Source organism: Balaenoptera physalus (genome assembly GCF_965194825.1).
Source record: "Balaenoptera physalus genome assembly, chromosome: 1".
NCBI lineage: Eukaryota > Metazoa > Chordata > Mammalia > Artiodactyla > Balaenopteridae > Balaenoptera > Balaenoptera physalus.
Genome location: NC_138882.1, coordinates 80,578,085 through 80,598,541, shown reverse-complemented (window position 1 = coordinate 80,598,541; position 20,457 = coordinate 80,578,085). Strand labels below are relative to the sequence as shown.

The following is a 20,457-nucleotide window of genomic DNA, read 5'->3' as shown; positions in this document are numbered from 1 at the left end:
TCCACATTGACTAGTTCATTTTGTATCAATTTATTTATTCATCCTCCACAGACTATGTAGAAGCCATATGGCTAAAATTGCATTAATTCCACATTTGCCAATGATCCTCTAACCACAAAATTTTATTGCCCTTTTTTCAGTTTTCATTTTCCCTGAGAATATTCACTTAGCAAATATATCTAAAGCGGTTTCAAGACATTAAAAACAGGGAATAATGATAATAATAAAGCTAGATCATTTCCAAATTTCACCCATTAATCATTTATTTGTTCTTGTAATTCTGTTTCTTGATTTTCATGATACAGTCATATCCTTGTTCTCTGTTAGTTCCCTGAACACTTTGGAAGAAGATCGTAAAATAGACTTAGGTTCAAATTCTGACTCTGTCACCTACTTAGCTACATGGCAATGAGGGATGATACGTAACTCATTTCAACTTTAGTTTCCTCACCTTTAAAGTGGTTGAGAATAATGCCTAATTTACAAGAATACTGAAAAGATGAAATGAGATGAAATACATAAATGCCTTAACATATTTTTGGCACATACTTAGTAAATACTATATATTATTATTAATTATTATTAAACCCATTTTCCTCCACCCACCAATTATATTCTTTGTCTCTCCTGTCATTCCCTACACTTTTTTTCTAGTATCTGGTGCATCCTCATAGTTCATTTATAATCTCTACTTAAATAACACTTATATCTGTGTCCATAGGCTTGTCATCTCTTCTGAAGTTCAGTTCTTCATCCTTAATGGCAATCAGAAATTCCTACTTAGAAGCTCTTTCACATCTCAAAATAACATATCTATAGCTCATCTTATAATCACCCCACTCCCTTACTAGCTTTTGCTTTAGCTGTTGCTTGATCTGTCAGTAATGGTGCCTGAAAACTAACTCAAACTTAAAATCTGTCTCTTTAATGGTCATCTTTCAGTTGTCAAATCCTATTGATTAGTCATATATATTCTTATCTTTTTATCTTCATTATTACTACCTTATTTAGCCCATTACCCCAGACTATGGCAGAAAAGAGTCTGATGCCTGAATGGTGATGAATAAATGGTAGTTACATGAATTAATGATATTTCCTACTTCCATAATTTCTCTGCATTCTACACATTATCAACATGCAATTTTGTTCATTAATGTTCACTCAAAAATTACCTAATGACTTCATATTTCTTGTAAAATATATTTTAAAAATCCCAAATCTAGGCATTCAAAGACCTCCAAAATCCACCTAACCTGACCCTCCAATGCTGTTTCTCCACTAATTCACTCTACAAGCCCTCTATTTCAAATCAAATATATTTAATATCCTACAAACATAGTTCTTGTATTTTCACTTCTAGACCTTAGCTAATCCTCTTCATTAAGCATATGTTAATTGAGTCCCATGTAAGTCCCTGGGCTGTACACTAGAAGTTCAAATATGAATAAATAATTATAGATTATCATCAAATTTAGACACATAGCTAGATAATTTCAACAACATATGTATGCATTAGATGCTTTAGTAACACAAAAGAAGACCCCCAAACCAGCCTGGGAATAAGAAAGACTTCCTGGAGGAGCAGATAATGTGCTGAATCTTGAAAAGTTGGTAAGAATTACAGAGGTGAAGTGTGTGCACATGTTTTGGGTAGGGAGAAGAAAGGCAGGGTTGAAATTTCAGGAAGAGGGAAGAATAGGAAAATAACCAAAGCACAATGGATCAACATAGCATTGTGAGAGTATAGCTACAAACAGTTTGGTTGCTGGGACTTACAGTGTAAGGCAGGGAATAGAGTGGGAAACGGGGCTATAGAGATGTGTGAGCAAAAGCTCAGGAGTGTCCTTTATTTTCCCTGTCTTCCTTCTTCTTAGATAAACCAAGTCCTATTAAATGATACTGCAAGTTAAGTGAAAAATCATGATAGGGAATATATATTTGGGAATAATTAGTAGAGTTGTAATTGAAAGGAAAAGTTAATGTTTAGCTAGATTTGAGCTCAGAGGCTCAAGGTTCAATTTCTTCCCTGCCTTTTATTGCCTATGTGAACTGGAGCAAGCCTTTAGCTGCTATGAATTGTTCCATCTGCAAAATGGGAATAACTCTTTTCTTGGCTTCCTCATACAAATAACTGTTTATTTTTAATTGTGGTAAAAAGCATGTAACATAAAATTTACCAGAGTAAACATTTTTAAGCATACAGATAGATATTTTTAAGGAATTAAATGAGATGTGTATTTAAAACTTCAAAAATATTATTATTATCTCAGCAGAAGAAATGAAAAACATAGTGAAAAATGAGTGAAAAGCTGAGAAGAGAATAGTGTTTACTGATGGTCTATTCCAGAGAAGCATGATCCTGAGTGAAGTCTATTTTGACTCCTATAGCTATTCTGGGCCCCAGAGCCCAGATCTATACTCCGTTATGAGAGATAAGGTCATTTAGCCACAGGAAAGATTTTGAGTCCTGACCCTGAGGAATGCCTAATTCCTATGTGACACTTTTCCCCTAATATGTCCCTTAGAGGGGAGAATGAGATGCACCACATTTTTTAGATCCTGCATTATTTAAAGAGAAACTCCCAGGAAAGACAATCTTTGCATTCTAGATATTCCCTAAAGAGCATTCAGAAACATCTATATCCTTATTGACAAACTAGCAGAGGGGGCAGGTTGTTGCAGAGATTCTGAGGAGCATTCTTGTGGTCTCAGGCAAGGTACATGCTAAAGACTATTAAAAGGACATTATCCAGTTAAGACTGCTAACCTGCCTTTCACTGTTATTGTGCCTGCCCAATAATTTCCCTATACCCTTAGATCTTCTGTACCCAAATTGTCCTGGCCTTTCAGGGTAAAATTTTTTCAATATATGGAGTAAAACTTCATATTTTTAGGACTTTATCACGTAAGTAAAGAAATTAGAATAATGAGATAGGAAATCTAGAAGCGACATTAGGAAGAATATAGTTCAGCTAACAGCTAAAGATACTGATAATATCTAAGGTGTTTCCAACACTAAAATGTTGAAGTTCAAAGAATTCTGGATTCCTGGGGACTTTCAGAGGAATTTACTGCTTTTTTCCGGGATTAAAATCTAATGCAAGTTTCTTTTTACTCTACAAGGAATATTTGTAGGCTGAGCACCTTGGGCACTGATGATTATCTTCATTCCAGGATTTTTTAAAATGTACTTTATGTGTCTCAGGAGCAAAAATAATGTTTTGTTCAACTTTATTAGCCCCTGAACCTATGGCAGTGACTGACACATAGCAGAGGATCAATAAATAATTATGTTAATTGAATAAATGTATAGATGATTAATAACAATGCAAACTTACTACTGAGAAAAGCCTCACTCAAAGCAACAAAGTAGTCACTCTATTTGCCTTTTATGAGCCACTTAACTCTGAACTTACTTTTTCATAGCCCCATAGTCTCTTCTTGCTTTATCCATCTGTGCTCTCCATAATGACTACTCAGCCTGGCCATTCTCTGGTACTTTAGGCTGAGAAATGATAACACAAAAAAGACAGAGAAGTGGCTACTTCCATCAGAGAACACTCAGAACTCTCACATATTTCCCCATGCAGGCCCTCTGCCTTTCTGCTTCACTGGTGCCTGTTCCCTTCTAAAGTCTATCTCTCCTACCTTTCTTTCCCAAGGCTTGAGGCATAAGGCAAGAAGCATCTTCTATAAGTTAATTTTCCTAGCCTTCAATGCATTTATTTTAATCTGTGTATGACCTGAAAATAAAAAAACACATTAGCTCTCTCATCTCACACCTAGTACAGTCTTAAATATATAGTGGTACTCAGAGTAAGAAACAGAATGACTGATGAATCCTGATCTAAATTTCCCACCGTGGTATGAATAATAGTAGTGGCTTCTAAGACCTACAAACCAGGCTTCCAGTTATTGCTTTGGATCCTAGCTATGTGAATTTGGGCAAGTTATTTTTCCCCTCTGGTTCTCAATTTCTCTACCTGTAAAACAATCATAATCATCTCTCTACCATAAGTAGAAATAAATGAGATAAAATATGTAAGGTGCCTAATATCGTGACCACCACATGGGAACTCTTCAATAACACTATTTTGTTTATCCTTTATGATTCCCTCTGAGGAGCTTTTTGTCTACTTGAGGGAGATAATGCTGATATTCAGATATTTAAAATGCAAAAATACTGTTAGACATGATGAAAGAGGAAAATATACTTTTTTTTTTGAAAAAAAACCTTGCAAGTCATATATTTGATATTACATAGTTCATATTATTATTAGTCATATATAGCACATTAAGTCAAATCAATTCTAGTCAACATGCGTATCATATCCAATAGATCATGAGCTTAATCAGCAAGCCACATGAAACCATCAACCTGCTTGGCATGTGTCCCTCTTCTCTCTCTGGTACCATAACTTTTGAGGGTTTCTATTAATGAGCTTTATCAGACATCTGGTTCTTACTTCAGGACCACCCCACCTAAAATCGCCCACTCTTTCCCTTTAAATAAGACATCCTGATGGACTAGTGACTACTCAGCCCATGCTCACACATAACTGTGGTTTCATGCGTTTGGTATTTTTTAATTTTTAAAGGGATGCTGTAACTCAGCTAAGGCCATCTGAGGCCTTAACATAGCCAAATAAATTGTAGCTGGACTTTAATTGAATATTATTTACCAACATCATCAACCATAAGTTGCTATTCAGTCAGTGGTTACAGGACATGAGGGAACTGCAGACACACATGCACATACGTACACGTACATGCATATGCGTGTGTGTACACATACACGTATACATACTTATATAAGTAGGCATATATGCATATACATTGAACAGGTAAATGACCTGTTTAACAAACCCCTGTTACCCCCAATAAACCCCATGCTCTACATGCCTGTAAGGCCCTACCAAACCCCCAAAACAAGGCAAAACATACAAATAAATAGAATTTAGCTATCTACCCAATAAACATGAACAACTTAATGCTCAAAATTAGATAGACCTAGAGAATAAACCCTAATCATACCAATAAACTACTTAGATATTTACCATTTATATAGATAGACATCTCCCTAGATCTATCAAGCATTTTTTATCAAAATTTTAACACTAAATCTAACATAAACCACATAAAACAACTATATACATGTTACTTCACTGTGTAAAAACAGCTTGTTAACGTAGCTTAAAATCTAAAGCAAGGCACTGAAAATGCCTAGATGAATTTACCAACTCCATAAATACATAAGTTTGGTCCCAGCCTTTCTATTAGTTTTTTGTTTTTTGTTTTTTTTAATTGGGGTATAGTTGTTTTACAATGTTGTGTTAGTTTCTACTGTACAGAGAAGTGGCGTTCCCTGCGCTATACAGCAGGTTCTCATTAGTTATCTATTTTATACATAGTAGTGTATATATGTCAATCCCAGTCTCCCAATACATCCCACCTTTCCTTCCTTTGGTGTCCATAAGTTTGTTCTCTACATCTGTGTCTCTATTTCTGCCTTGCAAACCAGTTCATCTATACCATTTTTCTAGATTCCACATATATGCGTTACTATACGATATTTGTTTTTCTCTTTCTGACTTACCTCACTCTGTATGACAGCCTCTAGGTCTATCCACGTCTCTACAAATGACCCAATTTCATTCCTTTTTATGGCTGAGTAATATTCCACTGTATATATGTACAACATCTTCTTTATCCATTCATCTGTCAATGGACATTTAGGTTGTTTCCATGACCTGGCTACTGTAAATAGTGCTGTAATGAACATTGGGGTGCATGTGTCTTTTTGAATTATGGTTTTCTCTGGGTATATGCCCAGTATATTGCTGGGCCATATGGTAATTCTATGAGAGGGTTTACTTCTGGCAGTGAGGATCAATAACTCTTCTATGATAATGGGAACATTTACCGGACATTGGCAACTTGGATTCCAACAGGAAGAGATCAAGAAAATAGAAAGGAGAAATGACATAAAAATAAAAATGCAGGAAATTTGTCCTATATGGCAGAGCTGATGGGTATGTAGAAAAATATTTGGCTTAACAATTTGACTGGCAAATAGAGAAAGACAAATGTCATATGATATCGCTTATATGTGGAATCTAAAAAAAATGGTACAAATGAACTTATTTACAAAACAGAAATAGAGTCACAGATGTAGAAAACAAATTTATGGTTACCAAGGGGGGGAGGGATAAACTGGGAGATTGGAATTGACATGTACACACTACTATATATAAAATAGATAACTAATAAGGACCTACTGTACAGCACAGGGAACTCTATTCATACTCTGTAATGGCCTATATGGGAAAAGAGTCTAAAAAAAGAGTGGATATATATATATATATATATATATATAACTGATTCACTTTGCTGTATGTCTGAAACTAACACAACATTGTAAATCAAGTACACACCAAGAAAAAATTTTAAAAAATTAAAAAAAAATAAATTGAAATCTATAAAAGGTAAAAGGAAAAAAAAATTGACAGGAACCTGATGAGAAAAGGCAATAAATATCAGGCTAAGACCTTTGGGTTTTATCCTTGAACGTTTTTGGAAAGACGAGGGACAGTAAAAGCCATGCTTGGAAATGTTCATCTGTAGAATGACTTGATGGAGGTAAGAAGACCAGTGAAAAAGATGTTAAAATAGTCAAGGTAAGAGATAAGCATACTGCTATCACTGAGTTTAATTAGCCTTGCAAAAAATTTAGCTGTCCTTTCTCCCCAACAACTAGATGCTGGCCTGATTTCTTTTGCAGCTGATTTTTGTGACATTTTCTTCACAAGATTGTCTTAGTTATTAAAGAAGGTTTTTTTGTTTGTTTGTTTTGTGTTGTTTTAAATTCAGGATGATTTCCTCCCTTTGGCTCTTATATGTGGCCTTTCTAGGAGGGATGGGATGTGTAGGGGTGAAGTTACATGTTTGCTCAAAATTCAATAGCCACTACTCAGGTACAAGGTGTTTCTGGAGAGACTCTTGGCCTGAGCAATTATCAATATCAACAACTGAGGGCTTCCCTGGTGGCACAGTGGTTGAGAATCTGCCTGCTAATGCAGGGGACACAGGTTCGAGCCCTGGTCTGGGAAGATCCCACATGCCAAGGAGCAACTGGGTCCGTGAGCCACAACTACTGAGCCTGCGCATCTGGAGCTTGTGCTCCGCAACAAGAGAGGCCGCGATAGTGAGAGGCCCGCGCACCGCGATGAAGAGTGGCCCCCGCTTGCCGCAACTAGAGAAAGCCCTTACACAGAAACGAAGACCCAACACAGCCAAAAATAAATAAATAAATAAATAAATAATAAAAATAAAGGAATTCCTTTAAAAAAAAAAATATCAACAACTGAGAGAGAAGAAGGGAAGGGACTTACAGAGAAAGCAGAGGAGAGGAGGGATAGTCCTGATATCTGGGTACTTACTATCTAGATGGAAAATAGACTTGTTACTATGAAACCAACAGAAAAGAGGCAGAGAGATAAAGCTGAATACTTTAGCCAGACTAAGATTGGATATCAGAGCTAGAAAAGATGGGAGAGCAACATGAAGACTTATTGACAGAAGGGTTGCTGATAGTATTTTCTATTTTTTAATTGCTTTTCTAAAGAACAGGAGTTGAGAATAGTTAGAAAGAAAGGGATGTGTTTTAAAACTAAACACAGAAGGGCAGAGAGTGGGGAGAAAAACTCAGAAATTAAAGTGACTGAACCTCCAGAAAATATTTCCAGAAAATTAAATTTGTGTGCTGCTTTGTGTTTTCTTTGTATCATTTGAAGATGTTTACAAAAAGATTCATTTAGGGGTCCAAAAGCAAATATTTCAGATGTTTCTGGCATAGAGGTGCAGCTGAGAGATATTTCTAACTGGCCTGTGTAGGGCCCCAGTGTCAGCTTAAGTAACTGATTACAGAAAAAAGTGAAGCAATTTTCAATGGGTAATCTCCATCCCAATTCCAGGAATTTCTTTGTCTCCTTTCTTACTTTCCCAGATGACACAGGTGATGACCAGTGGAAATCAGAAAAGGGTGACTGAGTTCCTCTTCTCTGTGTTCCCACACCTGCATGAATGTGCCCTCTTACTCTTTATTCCCTTGCTTCTCATCTATGGATTGATCATAACAGGAAACCTAATGATATTCATTGTCATCCAGCTGGACATGATCTTGAACACCTCCCATGTATTTCTTCATCAGAAAAAAGTTGATCTTGAACACCTCCCATGTATTTCTTCATCAGTGTCCTCTCTTTCCTGGAGATCTGGTATACCATGACCACCATCCCCAAGATGCTCTCCTGCTTAGTCAGTGAGCAGAAGACCACCTATCTTGCTGGTTGCCTCATGCAGATGTACTTCTTCTACTCACTTGGTATCACAGAAGACTGTGTCCTGACAGCAATGGCCATTGACAGGTACATAGCTATCTGCAATCCTCTCCATTACCCAACCATCATGACTCCCAAACTTTGTATCCATCTGACAGCTGGATCCTGTCTCTGTGGCTTCCTCCTGTGCTTCCTGAGATTTCATGGATTGCCACCCTGCCTTTCTGTGACTCCAATCAGACCCAGCAGATCTTCTGTGACTCCACACCTGTGCTGAGATTGGCCTGCACAGATACATCCCTGGTGGTCATTGTGGATGCCATCCGTGAAGTGGAGATCCTGGCCTCCTTCCTGGTCATCACCCTATCCTACAACCGGATCATTGTGGTGATTCTGGGGATGCCCTCGGCTGAAGGCCATCACAAAGCCTTTTCTACCTGTGCTGCCCACCTTGCTGTATTCTTGTTGTATTCTTGGCAGTGTGACTGTCATGTACTTGCGATTCTCAGCCACCTACTCAGTGTTATGGGGCACAACAATTGCAGTCCCTTTTGTTATCCTTGCTCCCTTCCTCAACCTCATTTTCTATAGCCTGAGAAATAAAGATATGAAAGATGCAATTGGGAGGCTTTTCTGCTGCCAGAAGAGGGCTGGTGGGGTTGGGAGCTAGATTGAGATCCTAGAGAGTCTGAAGAAACTCCTGGGGAGTTCAGCATTGCGCTGTTCCTTGTCTTGTTCATGATTATGCTTCTCTTTCTATTGTCACAGCTACTTGTTCTATTATTATAAGCAAGAATGTAAAACTGCTGTGTCCAAGTCATTGGTAGCAATCGTATAGCATGTTTACATCGACGCCTTTAACGTGGTTGTGGTAGCTGAAAACAGTACACGTGGGTTTTCCCGCTTTATAGTGCAGGCTAGGTTCTTCCTTACACTCTATCAGCTAGACTCCTGACCTTCTTTTCTGTGGTTCCACGTGCTGGTGAGGCCAGAGAACAGGACAGAAGAGACATGAAAGACACCATGGTTCTTGATGTTGCTGCTAACTTTCCCCCAATCCTCTTTCCAGTAATGAACCCCATGTTGTTCAGCAGTCCACATCAATAAACAATTTCCTGACACTAGAGAGAAGGCTTCTCCACTTTTAGCTTATTTAATCCACAAAGTTAATTAACAGCCATGTTCTGATCATGTACACCATGTGTTGTAGAATTTTAGGCCATTGGAATGACATCGAAATTAGTAACGGTAATAGTCTACTATATGTCTCTAGTAATTTACCATTTAAAATATTTTTACATATATGAATCCTCTTCATGTTTTAAAAAGAACTAAAGTAATTAGGTCAGATACCACCATTATTTAAGTGTTGGAACAAAAGCTTGAAGAAGTTTAATGACTTGCCTAAAGTCATATAGGTCGTTGGTGACAGAGCTGGGACTTAACCTAAGAACTCTACTTCATTCTCTGTCCCCAGGAAATACATATTTTCATTTAATCTGTTCAGTGTTCAAGAAAATAAATTATACAAATTTTTCCCCCAAAGTTTCATGATATCTTACCAGTCTTCGATGAGTACTAGGAGTCGTGTGTTCTTTCCTCTGTGAATTTCTCAGTCCTCAGGTGATTGTGGCATCATGGAAAGACTATTGGACTATGGGGTTCAAGGACAAGATTTTATACCTTTTTCTGCCACTAAGTTGTGCCTTTTCTTTGTCTGTAAAATTACATGTTTGGAGTAGGTCAGTGGTTTCCCAAACTGATGATTCCCAAACTGATCATCAGAACCTATGATTGAGAAAAAAGTTCCCAAGAATATTCTGATGATGAGTCAGATGTGGGAACGGCTGGATTAGATAATTACTAAGATCATTCCTAGCTCTAGGACTCTTTGATATGCATAAGAGATAAGATTTTTTTTAAACTGTCTGAGTTTATGGTAAGGGCCTTACATGTATTGACCTATTTATCCTCACAACAATCCTGTGAAATAAATATTAAACCTTCTTTTTTTTTTTCCAAATGAGAAACTTGAAACACAGAGTTTCAATAACTAGTCCAAGTATGCAGAATAAATTGTTAGGAATCCAAGGCAGATACTCAAGTCTATCTGATCCCAGAGACAGGTCTTTATATGCCATGATCTTATGCCCATTTTACATAGCTTTGATCCTAGACCAATTACTAAACCTAAGAAGAGTTCCAAAGGAAATATGGTATTCAGTGAGTAAATGTGATGACTAATTAAACAGAAAGTGGTAAAAGGGTTTACTCCTCCAGATTTCAAAATTTATTTATTTAAAAAAAAAAGTTTGAATAGCAATTTTATGTTAGATGCTCTGTTAAGTACAGAGGGTTCACTTAGTGGCCTTTGGAGACCTTGGAGTCTAATGAATCATTATCACTGCTATTTTTTTTTTTTTTTTACAAAAAGTTTTTTTAATAAGAAATGGGCAAAGCCAGCTTTCTTTTCAGAATCAAAATTCAGAACAAATGGAAATATTATGGTATTTAACCTTCACAAGTTCGAGCCTCCACAAATAATGCAACCAAGTTTTACAATTCTAACAGCCCTTCTACATACACTCTATCTTCTCTATCTTAGTTCCAAATTTTATCTTCATTCCCAAATATACCAATTGCATTGTTATTTAAAAAGAAAGAGCCTTCCCAGTTACTGTCAAAAACTACTATTTAGCTTACCCCTCCACTACTCAGCAAACTACAGAGAGGATGGAGTGTAATACGAGCAGTACAGAGTCTTACGCAATTCATGAGGACCACTTAGTCCTTACATGAATCTGGTTGCTAACATTTCTATTATATTGTGACAATAACTCCCGACTGTTATCTCTGAGAAATGGGGGGAGTAAATTCTTAATAAAAGACACCAGGTACAAAGCAACATTTTACTTTTGTTGTGATAAAAAAAAAGTCACATTTTACAGATAAAATGTAGAACCCTGAAATACTGACATTCTCTTATCGTGCACAATGCTGAGATTCTCTTACAATTCATTTTAAAACTGCAATTAAAAATGTACAAAAAAGAAAAGAAAAAAAAATCAACCCTCAAAGTATCACTGCTATTAATGCGTCATTATTCATTGAATTCACCATTTTTCTTGGCATGAAATATAATGGTTCCTATAGCCTCATTGTTCCCAGCCATTAGGCTATTTTATTTCCTCTAAACTTTCCAGAGTTTAGTATTTGTGCTTCAAGCTGCTTTGAACATGTACCATTTTTTGTCCTTCCCTCTCTTTCAATCCTGCACATTGATTCTTTTCACAAGGATAACCTTAACCTTTGGAATGGAAGCTCTCCTACACTGTTGGTGGGAATGTAAATTGGCATAGCCACTATGGAGAACAGTATGGAGGTTCCTCAAAAAACTAAAAATAGAACTACCATATGACACAGCAATGCCACTCTTGGACATATACCTGGGGAAAACCATAATTCAAAAAGATACATGCACCCCAATGTTCATTGCAGCACTATTTACAATAGCCAAGACATGCAAGCAACCTAAATGTCCATCAACAGAGGAGTGGATAAAGAAGATGTGGTACATATATACAATGGAATATTACTCAGCCACAAAAAGGAACAAAATAGTGCCATTTTCAGAGACATGGATAGACCTAGAGACTTTCATACAGAGTGAAGTAAGTCAGAAAGAAAAAACAAGTAACATGTTTTATCGCTTATATGTGGAATCTAGAAAAATGGTACAGATGATCTTATTTGCAAAGTAGAAATAGAGACACAGATGTAGAGAACAAACTTATGGATGCCAAGGGGGGAAGAGCGGGGGTGAGGTGAACTGGGAGATTGGCATTGACATATATACACTACCATGTATAAAATAGATAACTAATGAGAACCTACTGTACAGCACAGGGAACTCTACTCAGTGCTCTGTGGTGACCTAAATGGGAAGGAAATCTTAAAAAGGGGGATATACTTATACGTTTAACTGATTCACTTTGCTGTACAGCAGAAACATTGCACACGTGACACAGCACAATATTGTAAAGCAACCATACTCCATAAAAATTAATAATAAAAAAGAAATTATTGGTGACAACAACTATGACAAGCCCATATCAGCTTACGGTAGCAAAAGGGGAAGGAATAAAGGAGGAAGGAGGGAGGATCTGTCATACATGTGGAGGCAGAATTCAGAGGAATGAGACTAAGACGATAATTCCATCCATATTCGTCATTGCTTCACTCCCTTGACCTCTTCCTAGGCCCAGCCCTATTTCAGTACAGGAGTATCTCCTATGTATAATAGTGCCTTTGCTTTCTGCTTAAGGTCATCAGCATGAGAGAGTAACTATTTTCCCCATTTGTTCTGAACTTGAAGTTACCTTTGGAGACATAAAGTTGTCTCTACATCTGTGAGGAATCACTTTTTAGCATATCTGAACAAAGGTAATCTAGCTTCTGCTTGAACACTTAACCAAGGTAGTCTCCTACAATGTTAGGTAGTTCTAATTTTCAGATAGCTTCTCCTTATTAGAGTAAACTTAGGTGGTCACTAAGACTAAGGATTTGAGATCATACTGTTTGAACATGAACCTTGGCTTTTCCTCTTTCCAGCTGTGCAACCATGGGGAACTAGCACAGCTGTCCTGAGCCTCTGTATCCCTGTCTGTAATATGGGATCTTCAAGGATTTTGAAGACTAAATGCTATAATGTGTATAAAATGCTGAACACAGTATTTCTATAATGCTTATCAAATATCAGTTATTATTAATCAATGTTTCTGTTACTTTTATTATTGTTCTGAGCTGAAAATCACTTCCAGACCCCTAATCTTGTACAACTCCAGGGGATGCCATTCAATCTTTAGTTTTTGCTTTCTGGAATCCCAGTAGCAAATGCTGAGTTATCCAAATTTCACAACATAAATCACACAGGGCCAAGAACTGAAACTGTGGTATGAACTTTTGGCTCAAACAAAAGAACACCTTGCCCTTGCACACATAAATAACAGAGTCTTGGTTAAGATGAAACAATGTCTCCCCATGTTGGAAATTTATTGTCTTTCAGAAGACACAGTTCTTTATGTTTTAAAACTAAAAAAGCAGTGAGTTATAACTAAACCCTTTAGCAAAAGAGTCAGTACTCTCAGAGCATAGGATTAAACACTGCTTCTCTAAAACTGGGATTGGAGGTCCTCGTTCTCTCCATTTAAATTTCATTTCCCTCCGGCAGGGATTGAAACCCCAGGGAACAAAGCACCAGGTCTGCATAAAGTACATATGTTGGCTATGCAAAACCCTGGTTTAGGTCATTTAGCCAGTGATATCCCTAAATTAAATACTTATTTTTCCTTTAAAAATTAAAAGTTTTATTGTTTATTTTGCTATGCTAGATCAACTTTCATATATCTTATATCTTTGGATTTATCAACTCCCACTCAGGGTAAAGTACCAAAATCAAGGAGATAACATTTATTTTTGATACATATCTCTCCTTTCAATAATCTCTTCCCAACCCATCCCCTTCGTCCATTTAAAATCACTATGTTCAGAGAAAATAGTCAGTAAAATATCTATATTTTGAAATAGAATTTATTTACAAGAACTTGTTTTCACATGCAGAGTCCCTGATGCTGATTTGCTCTAAAGTTTTGGCAAGTGTCTTATCTGTCTAAGTCTAAATTTCCAATTCTGTAAAATAGAAATAATTATTGCTTTCATAAATATGGCTAATTATGATTTATCCTTTACTTTTCAGTTTAAATGTAACTTACTCAAGGAGAGAGTGCCTGAGTATTTTATTACTAATTACCACAATTTAAATTAATTAATTGTAATTAATTATAAATTAATTGCCATCTTAATGTCTAGAATCTTCAAATCTTTTTAAACACCTTAAGCACAGGAACTTAAAAAAAACAAAACAAAACAGGGTAGCATCTGTTTTGTTCATCATTTTATGTAAAGCTTAGCACATCTTCTGCTATACAGTAAGAACTAAATAAATATGTGCTGACTTGACCGAATGGATAGATGGATATCTTTAAGATGGTAGAAATGCAAATACTTTGGGATCTTTATCATGTAGATCTATGTAATTCTACATAGAATTAAAGATTTTCGTATAGTCAACATTTGATTGTCTACTAACAGTAGATATCCAATGCATAAATAATCCCTAATACCAACTAATAATTAAATCTTTGTATTTCTTGTATGCTAAGCTATAGGGCTATTTTTCATACATTAAAGGAAATAATTAGTTTAAAATGAAAAAAAGAAGTAGTCCAACATAAAAAGTAATCCTATTTCCTGCCATGGACTCTACTCCTTCACTTTCATATTTTATACTGGGAATAGATATTAAGACCACTGAGACCAACACATCTCACAGATTCTCCCTCTGGCTAATTTACTTCTTTTTTCCTTTTAAGAAAAGTATCTGAGAAGTATTTTTGCTTAATTATATTTTCCTTGATATTGTTCTAACACTCAGAGTAATGATGAGAGTTCTGGGCAGAGTAAAGGAAATAAAAATAAATGTAACTTTTTTTTTTTTTTTTTTTTTTTACTATCAGTTATATGCTGGACTTTTTGTACTGTGGTTTATAAACCTTATCACTAATTCTCAAAACAACCATCAAGAGCATATTTTTAATAAATGATGAAATTGACTCTTCAATTAAGAAAGTTTGAGTTACTTTACAGAGATCATGCAATTAATAAGTGACTAAATGAACTAGGATTTAAACCCAGATATATGTGATCTCTAAAACATGCTTTTCTCTACTATACCAGTGTTTTCCATTTTAATACATAAATGATTGATATACATGAAATGATTATAAATGGTACATGAAAAACCATTTTTTGTTCTAAAATTTATTTAGCAAATATTATCATTTATCACATGACAATGTATTTACATTAAATCAAGTAAATTTGAAAAACTTACATATTGTAGGTAAGACACTAATTTGACCAAAATCCTAAGTATGGTATACAAATGTCTGGGATTTGAAAAACACTGCAGTGCATCATATTACTAGAGAGAATTTCCAGTTTCTGGTCTCAAGGCACATGTGGCTGCAGCAAATAGCATAATGGCTGCATTAACACTGAAAACTAGGCAGCAGTTCAGTATCCCATGTAGAAAATCCCTGAGCACTTGATATTTCATCTATGGCTACTGAGGATCCCCAACGTCACCATACCCTCAGCCACACACAATTTGCCTGCCTCCTCCACCTTCACTCCAGCATCCCTGTCCGCTTTAACTGCCTCCTCACAGCCTCCTTGACCTCCTTTTTGTGAAGCTGTAGATAAAGGGGTTGAGGAAGGGTGTGAGCACCGAGTAGAACACCGACAGGGCCTGGTCATAGTCCAGCGAGTAGCTCTTCTTCAGTCACACATACATGAAGAGGATTCTTCCGTAGACGATGAGGACCACAGTGAGGTGGGAGGCACATGTGAAGAAGGTCTTCCTCTTACCTGCAGCTGGAGGAATTCTGAGCACTGTGCAGATGATCGGCACATAGGAGCTGAGGATCAACAGAAAGGCGGCCAGGATCTTGCAGGAGTTGATAACAAAATACACTAGGACATTGATCGATGTGTCAGTACAAGCCAAACTCAGCACAGGAGGGAAATCACAAAACATGTGCTGAATGTGATTGGGGGCACAAAAAGGGAGGTGGGAGACCAAGGAAATTTCAGCCAGTGGCCCAGCCAAGCCTCCTAACCAACAGCCAACAGCAATCTTGACACAGAGTGCTGGGGTCATGCTGGTAGGGTAGTGGAGAGGCTGACAGATGGCTAAGTACCTGTCATAAGCCATAGCTGTGAGGAGATAGCACTCAGTAGCCCCAAGAGAGTGGAAGAAATAGATTTGCAGAAGGCACCCAGAGAAAGAAATGGTCTTCTCACTGAGCAAGTTCAACAGTATCTTGGGGTTGGTGGCAACTGTGTAGTCAAGCTCCAGTAAGGAGAGAATGCTGACAAAGAGGTACATGGGTGTGTGGAGCCGGGAGTTCAGGCAGACCACCAGGAATATCACCAGGTCGCCCAGTATAGTAGTGAGATAGATTAGGAGTAACAAAAGAAAGAGATAAGTCTGAACACCCTGAAGATGGGGAAAGCCCAAGATGATGAACTCTGTTACCTGGCTCCAATTCCTGGGCTTCATTGCTCACCATTCGTATCTCTGGAATGTAAACTATGAAAGGATGAGAAAGAATGTTGAGCCAAAGAAGTCCCAAGAAGAAGGCTCAAAGTACTTTTCTTCTCCCTCTGCACCTCCAGAGTAAAGCACATTCAGTATCTGCTCTAAGAAGCCGGAGTTTCTATCCCTCCCCCCAACCACTGTCAATACCCTCCTTCGGAGTATCCAATCTTATAATCAGACTTAAAACATCTTCTCTGATTATATAGCCCATTTTGGGCCCCTGTAATCCATTCTATAACCAATTTATCTTGCTTAATGGAACCTATATAAGTTTTAGAAATTTAAGTATTCCTCATCCAAGGTTTATATTATCATTTATACATAGTTCTAGTCTAAGGTATAAATTATCATTTATACTGATAAAATATTGGTAGTGTACTGGACCAAGATTCCATCATTTTAACTATATATTTTTATTTCTAATTTTAATTTATTTTCTTCTTCAACTTTCTGGATACCAAAGAATTAACCTTTTCACCCCCAGCTCCCTCCCATTTCCTTCTGGATACACAGATCTAAGAGCATCTTTCATGGTCATGTAGGTCAGAGTTTCACCTCTTTTGGATGCTGGTGAGAATCCCAGTCAAGGATAAGGGGGTTTAAGTAAATAAAAGAGGCACAGAAAACCAGGAGGCAAATCTATCTCTCTCCATTTCTACTCCAAACTGTGGCCACTTTATCAATCCTTCCTACCTACCACTTTCCCCCTCCACCAATCTCAAATCCACTTTTCTGACTTATTGCTTCACAAATGGTAAATATTTATATTCCACTGTGTTGAGGTCAATATAGCAAAAGTTAACTGAACATTTTCTGTGTTGTAAGCATTAGACCTAGAACAGGAGCTTAACCGATAAATAAAATATGGCACCTGAAGGTGAGAAACTAATATTCTAATAGAGAAAACAGAGAAGCAACTGATTTCTTTACAACTATTTATTGGAAAATTCCATCACCATAGAAATATGCTACTATTCTCACAAATTTTGGAACACAAAACAAGCCCCCAAATTCTTTCTTTTGATTCACTTGTCCCACAGCCACTGCTCTATTTGCTTCCCTGTCCCTGCAATAAAACTCCTCCCAGAGGGGGAAGGGTAAGCTGAGATGAAGTGAGAGAGTGGCATGGACTTATACATACTACCAAATGTAAAATAGATAGCTAGTGGGAAGCAGCCACATAGCACAGGGAGATCAGCTCGGTGCTTTGTGACCACCTAGAGGGGTGGGATAGGGAGGGTGGAAGGGAGATGCAAGAGGGAGGAGATATGGGGATATATCTATATTTATAGCGAATTCACTTTGTTATAAAGCAGAAACTAACACACCATTGTAAAACAATGATACTCCAGTAAAGATGTTTTTTAAAAAAAGTAAATAAACATCACACACAAAAAAAGAAAAAAAACTCCTTCCAGGAGTTGCCTATACTCATTGCCTCTAATTCCTCTTTCCCTGTTTCCTAATTAGAACTTCATCACATCCTCTCCATCAAAACTTCCCTCCTCAGAGTTAACAATTATCTAAGATTTGCTAAATGCAATTGGCATCTCTTATTCCTTTGCTTACTTGAACTCTCAGCCGTTCTTGACAGACCTGATCTATCCTGCCTCTTGACACACTTTCATCACTTGGTCCTCGGGATGCTATACTTTAGGTTTCTTTCTACCTTAGTGATATTTTTCTTCTCTTTGCCCTACCTTTTTAATATCACAGTTTGCAGAGGTCAGGATTAATTCTTCTTTTTTCTTTCTTTGTAAACTCAGTGCTTTGTTAATGTCATCCAATGTCGTGGCTTAGAACACCATATATGCGTTGACTTCTAAATGAATTCCCCAACCAACAATTCTTTCCCTTACTCCAGACTCATATATTCTTCTGCCTACATGCATCTCCTATTGGGCATCTAGTAGCTATCTCAAACTGAACTCCTGTGGGCACTATTCATAGTCTTCCCCTTCTCAAATGATGGCAATTACCATCTTTTGGCTAATGGGCCAAAATTCTTGCAGTCATCCTTGTTTCTATCTTTCTCTCGCACATTCAGGATCTATATTTCACTTGGATCAAGCCACTGTCATGGTGAACCTCTGTTACTGTAATTGACTCCTAATGGATCTTCTTACCTGCATTTGTCCATCAATAGCCTAATCTTGATGCAGCAATCAGAAATATCCTTTTAAATTATTAAATCAGGTCCTTTCTTTTCCACTGCTTAAATCTCCTCAGTGACTTGACATTTTACAGTCTTTGTTGTAGCTGTTTCCTCTTCCTAAAAATTTTTTCCACCGAATATCTACTTGGATATCTTTTTCATTTATTCCAAGCCTTTGGTCAAATCTTGCTCTCTCAACCAACCTTACCTGGACCACCCTAAATAAAACTGCAGTCTACCTCCTTTTCTACATCCATGTCCTGTACTGATATCACCTTCCCCTACTCTACTTCTAATTTTTTCCATGGTATTTATTATCTTTTAACATAATATAAAAAGTATTTTTTTATTATCCCAATTATTTATTGTTTCTCTCCTCCATAAGAATGTAAGCTCTTTGAGAGCAGGGAATTTTTTGTTTGTTTGGTCCACTGATGTACTTCAAGTGCCTAGAGTTTTGTCTGGAACATGATGGCAATTCAATAAATACTTGTTAAATGAATAAGCAAATTCTTTAAGATAAATGCTAATTTGCATATACGGTAAGGGTTGGAAGAGCAGTAAGTGAGCCCTGGGTGGGAAGTGGAGATCATAAAGACCTCACAGAAGACATAATTTTCATTTGAAATGAAAAAAAAAGTGTCAGAAGTTCCCAGATGGAAAATTTTTTTAAAAAGTATTCTAGGCACAAAGGAATACTTGTGTAAAGGCAAAGTGTTATAAAAGGCATCCAGTCTCCTCTTTCTGCTCTCCAAGATTCTTACCACTTCTTCCCTCTCCAGGCCCCTCTAATCCCAGCCAAACTAATATTATTTACTTTGCTTTTTTCTGGCTACACTTTCTTCTAAACCCAGGCAACATGACTACCTCTTATACCAAAACCTTTCTCATTCCAATATTAACATATGATGTTTCTCTACTAAGATGCCAGAGGACTGCTTCTGGACAGAATTCTTCTATGGGTGATCTTGCTTCAGCAGAATCATTTTAAGATCAGAGATTCCCCTTTTGCTTTAGTTTTCCTCACTTTGAACTCATATCTGTCTACTTCCCAATTCTGCCTTCTACCTCCTTCAAATCTTGGATGCAGGTACGCCTCCTCTAAAATATTATCCCAACTGTTACACTGACTGTATCCTCCTCTAGTTTTTGTTCCTTGTATTATGTTCCCTCTGCTTGTACTGGATTCTTTTTCTGCTGTCCAGCCATCATATGTCGTAGGTCAGTCTTACTACTTTTAAGTCATAGCCAAGGCCAAGTTGCTTATTTAGCTATCTATCAAATTCTGAAATTCCTCTTTTAGAGAGAGAACCATGAGCTTCTTTTTAATCACACAGATACCAAAAAAAGATATAAATTAAATATACTTGTAATGAAGGAGGAAGTTCATTGGTAGGAAGAACAGGCATAGGTAGTGTAGAAGTTATTAGTGCAGCTTACTAAGTATTTCTATACTTTCAGGTACATGTTAAGATTGTACTTCCCTGACTCTGGTTACGCTTGGCATAGACTCATGGATTCATCTGGCCAATAAAATGTGAAATGGAGATGGAATATGCCTCTTCTGTGGCAGATTTTTTTTTTTTTTTTTTTTTTTTTTACAATAAGTCCTTGTTGGTCTTCTGTTTTAAATATAGCAATGTGTACATGTCAATCCCAAACTCCCAATCTATCCTTCCCCCTCACCCTTCCCCTCTGGTAACCATAAGTTCATTCTCTAAGTCTGTGAGTCTGCTTCTGTT

General features: G+C 37.0%; 2 protein-coding genes and 1 pseudogene across 3 annotated transcripts in view; 2 read left to right on the top strand and 1 right to left on the bottom strand.

Annotated features, from left to right (window-relative positions):
* The window catches only part of LOC309643660 (olfactory receptor 10J1-like), a 460,112-nt pseudogene that overhangs the window by 22,421 nt on the left and 417,234 nt on the right, over nt 1-20,457 (top strand). The gene's annotated exons all lie outside the window — the stretch shown is intronic.
* On the top strand, nt 6,968-11,044 carry OR6K6 (olfactory receptor family 6 subfamily K member 6). Its single transcript, XM_082425527.1, is given in 5 exon segments — nt 6,968-7,043; nt 7,379-8,230; nt 8,233-8,521; nt 8,524-8,810; nt 8,812-11,044. Coding segments are annotated over 4 exon segments (999 nt in total). The 5' UTR covers nt 6,968-7,043; nt 7,379-8,005; the 3' UTR covers nt 9,010-11,044.
* LOC309643516 (olfactory receptor 6N1-like) lies at nt 11,235-20,293 on the bottom strand. Its single transcript, XM_082426278.1, is given in 3 exon segments — nt 11,235-15,652; nt 15,658-15,741; nt 15,745-20,293. Coding segments are annotated over 3 exon segments (927 nt in total). The 5' UTR covers nt 16,522-20,293; the 3' UTR covers nt 11,235-15,586.